Below are 1932 nucleotides of genomic sequence, written 5' to 3'. Positions count from 1 at the left end.
CATCGGAATTTGTATCATTCGCCGTGAGCAAATGATTTCTGCTCGTTTCTTCGTCAACCAATCCATATCAATTACCACATCAAAGTTATGAATATCCATCGGAATCAAATCGACCGTGAAGTCATGGTCATCTAAGTCTAATTTATAGTCTTTATAAACTTTATCAGCTACGAGTGTTACTTCGTTCGCAATATCGACATTAAAAGGTTTTTCAAGCATGATTGGCACATAATCGAGGTACTGAGTATAATAAAGTGACACACAAGAATTCGTAGCTCCCGCGTCAAATAAAATACATGCAGGTCTATCATTGAGAAGGAAAATACCTGTTATGACGTTTGGTTCCTTCATTGCCTCCTCTGCTGTGATTTGAAAAGCCCTGGCTCGTGCCCTGGGCACCTCCTTCTTTTGGGTTGAAGTACCCACTCTCGTTGGTTGTTGTGCCGAGGCTTTGCTTTCATCTTTTTCTATACGGGGACAATCTTTAATATGATGCCCTAACACTCCGCGGGAAAAGCATGAAAGATCTCTCTGGGGACAATTCATCCTAACATGACCCGCTTCACCGCAACAAAAGCATTTAATGACAGATCTATCCGTATCACACCGGCCTTGGTGTGTCATTCCGCACCTCCGACAGTCTCTTGGTGTGCTCGACTGAAGGCTAAATGCCTGAGAGGATACACGTGGGGTACTCTGAGATTGAATTCTCCTCTGATTGGAAAATCGAGAGAACCGCTGTGTTGGGGTAGACATCATCCTCTCAGTTCGTAGGCGTTTTGACATGGGTTCATTTTCATCAGGAATGGATAGTTCATACTCACAACGCCGAGCGTATTCGACTATTTTGCTAAAACTGGAACCATCACGACTTATCACAAAACTTCGAATCTCCTTCTGTAGTCCTCCAATAAAATGTTCGATCTTATCCTGTTCGGAGCTCAAGAATCGTTGTGCGAATCGTGCCTTCTTGTTGAATTCAGTTTCATAATCAAGTATAGTCATCTTACCTTGCTTCAGATCCAAAAACTCCTTTTCAAGACGCCTTTGTAGGTCAACAGGGCAATATTGTTCAAAGAACTTTTTCTGAAATTTGTCCCACGTCAAACTATTACGTGTCGTTGCGTCTAAAGACTCATACGTGACATTCCACCACACCAGGGCTTGCTCTATGAGCATCACAGATGCATATTTTACTTTATCGCTATCCAGTACCTCGGTAATTCGGAACACCTTTTCCGTGTTCTGGATCCATTGCATTGCCATTTCGGGATCTGATTGCCCCGCATATTCTATAGCACCACAGCTTCTGAAAGTTTTAAATGAAACCCGGTAGGACTTAGGTTTCAGTGCATCTCTGACTTCGTTTGAATGCTTACCACGATTACCAGGTTCCATGGGATTGTTTTGATTACGTTCTTCCTCAAAGCGTCGCTCCATTTCTTGACGCTGTCGTTCCAGAGCCGTAATCAATCGATCATCCAAAAGTTTCAATAGTCGTTCTGTACGAGGGGACAAAGTGGGATTTTCATCGTTCTTGGCACCTTCTGGAGCATTTATATTCAGTGTGGGGTTGTTTTCCCCAACATTTTGTGTTTGACTTTGCTTATCATGCTCCTACATTTTGCTGAGAAAACAATACATCTATGTTAAACACATTCCTACCCTTGGTCCCAACCCAACTTAGGTCTCTCCTACAGGTCCGTATCCCGTATAAATCATTGCCTAGTTACTATACGATCTCAATGCCTAGGTTTAAGTCTAAATACCATTTCTGATATTCAGATCGCTTAAACCGTGGCTCTGATACCATAATTGTAACATCGGTTACGCTAATTCTTAATAAAAAGAAACTATTTATCTAAAAGATTTTCCATAAAACAATCTCCAAGCAAATACATGATATATGTTATAGATTTCCACCAAAAATAA

At 41.5% G+C, this 1932-nt stretch overlaps 1 protein-coding gene across 1 annotated transcript in view; it reads right to left on the bottom strand.

The window, feature by feature from the left end:
* LOC112512960 overlaps window positions 1-1722 on the bottom strand; it is an 8180-nt gene extending 6458 nt beyond the window's left edge. Inside the window, exons 1-2 of the mRNA XM_025119086.1 lie at window positions 1699-1722; window positions 76-1617 (exon numbers count right to left, since the gene is read on the bottom strand). Of these exons, the coding sequence (XP_024974854.1) occupies window positions 76-1617; window positions 1699-1722 (1566 nt within the window). The remainder of the gene's footprint in view (window positions 1-75; window positions 1618-1698) is intronic.
* Window positions 1723-1932: the final 210 nt, after the last annotated feature.

Source organism: Cynara cardunculus (assembly GCF_001531365.2).
Source record: "Cynara cardunculus var. scolymus isolate 2C chromosome LG 5, CcrdV1, whole genome shotgun sequence".
Classification (NCBI taxonomy): domain Eukaryota; kingdom Viridiplantae; phylum Streptophyta; class Magnoliopsida; order Asterales; family Asteraceae; genus Cynara; species Cynara cardunculus.
The sequence above is the reverse complement of the archived record's forward strand: the minus strand, read 5'-3'. Positions and strand labels throughout refer to the sequence as shown.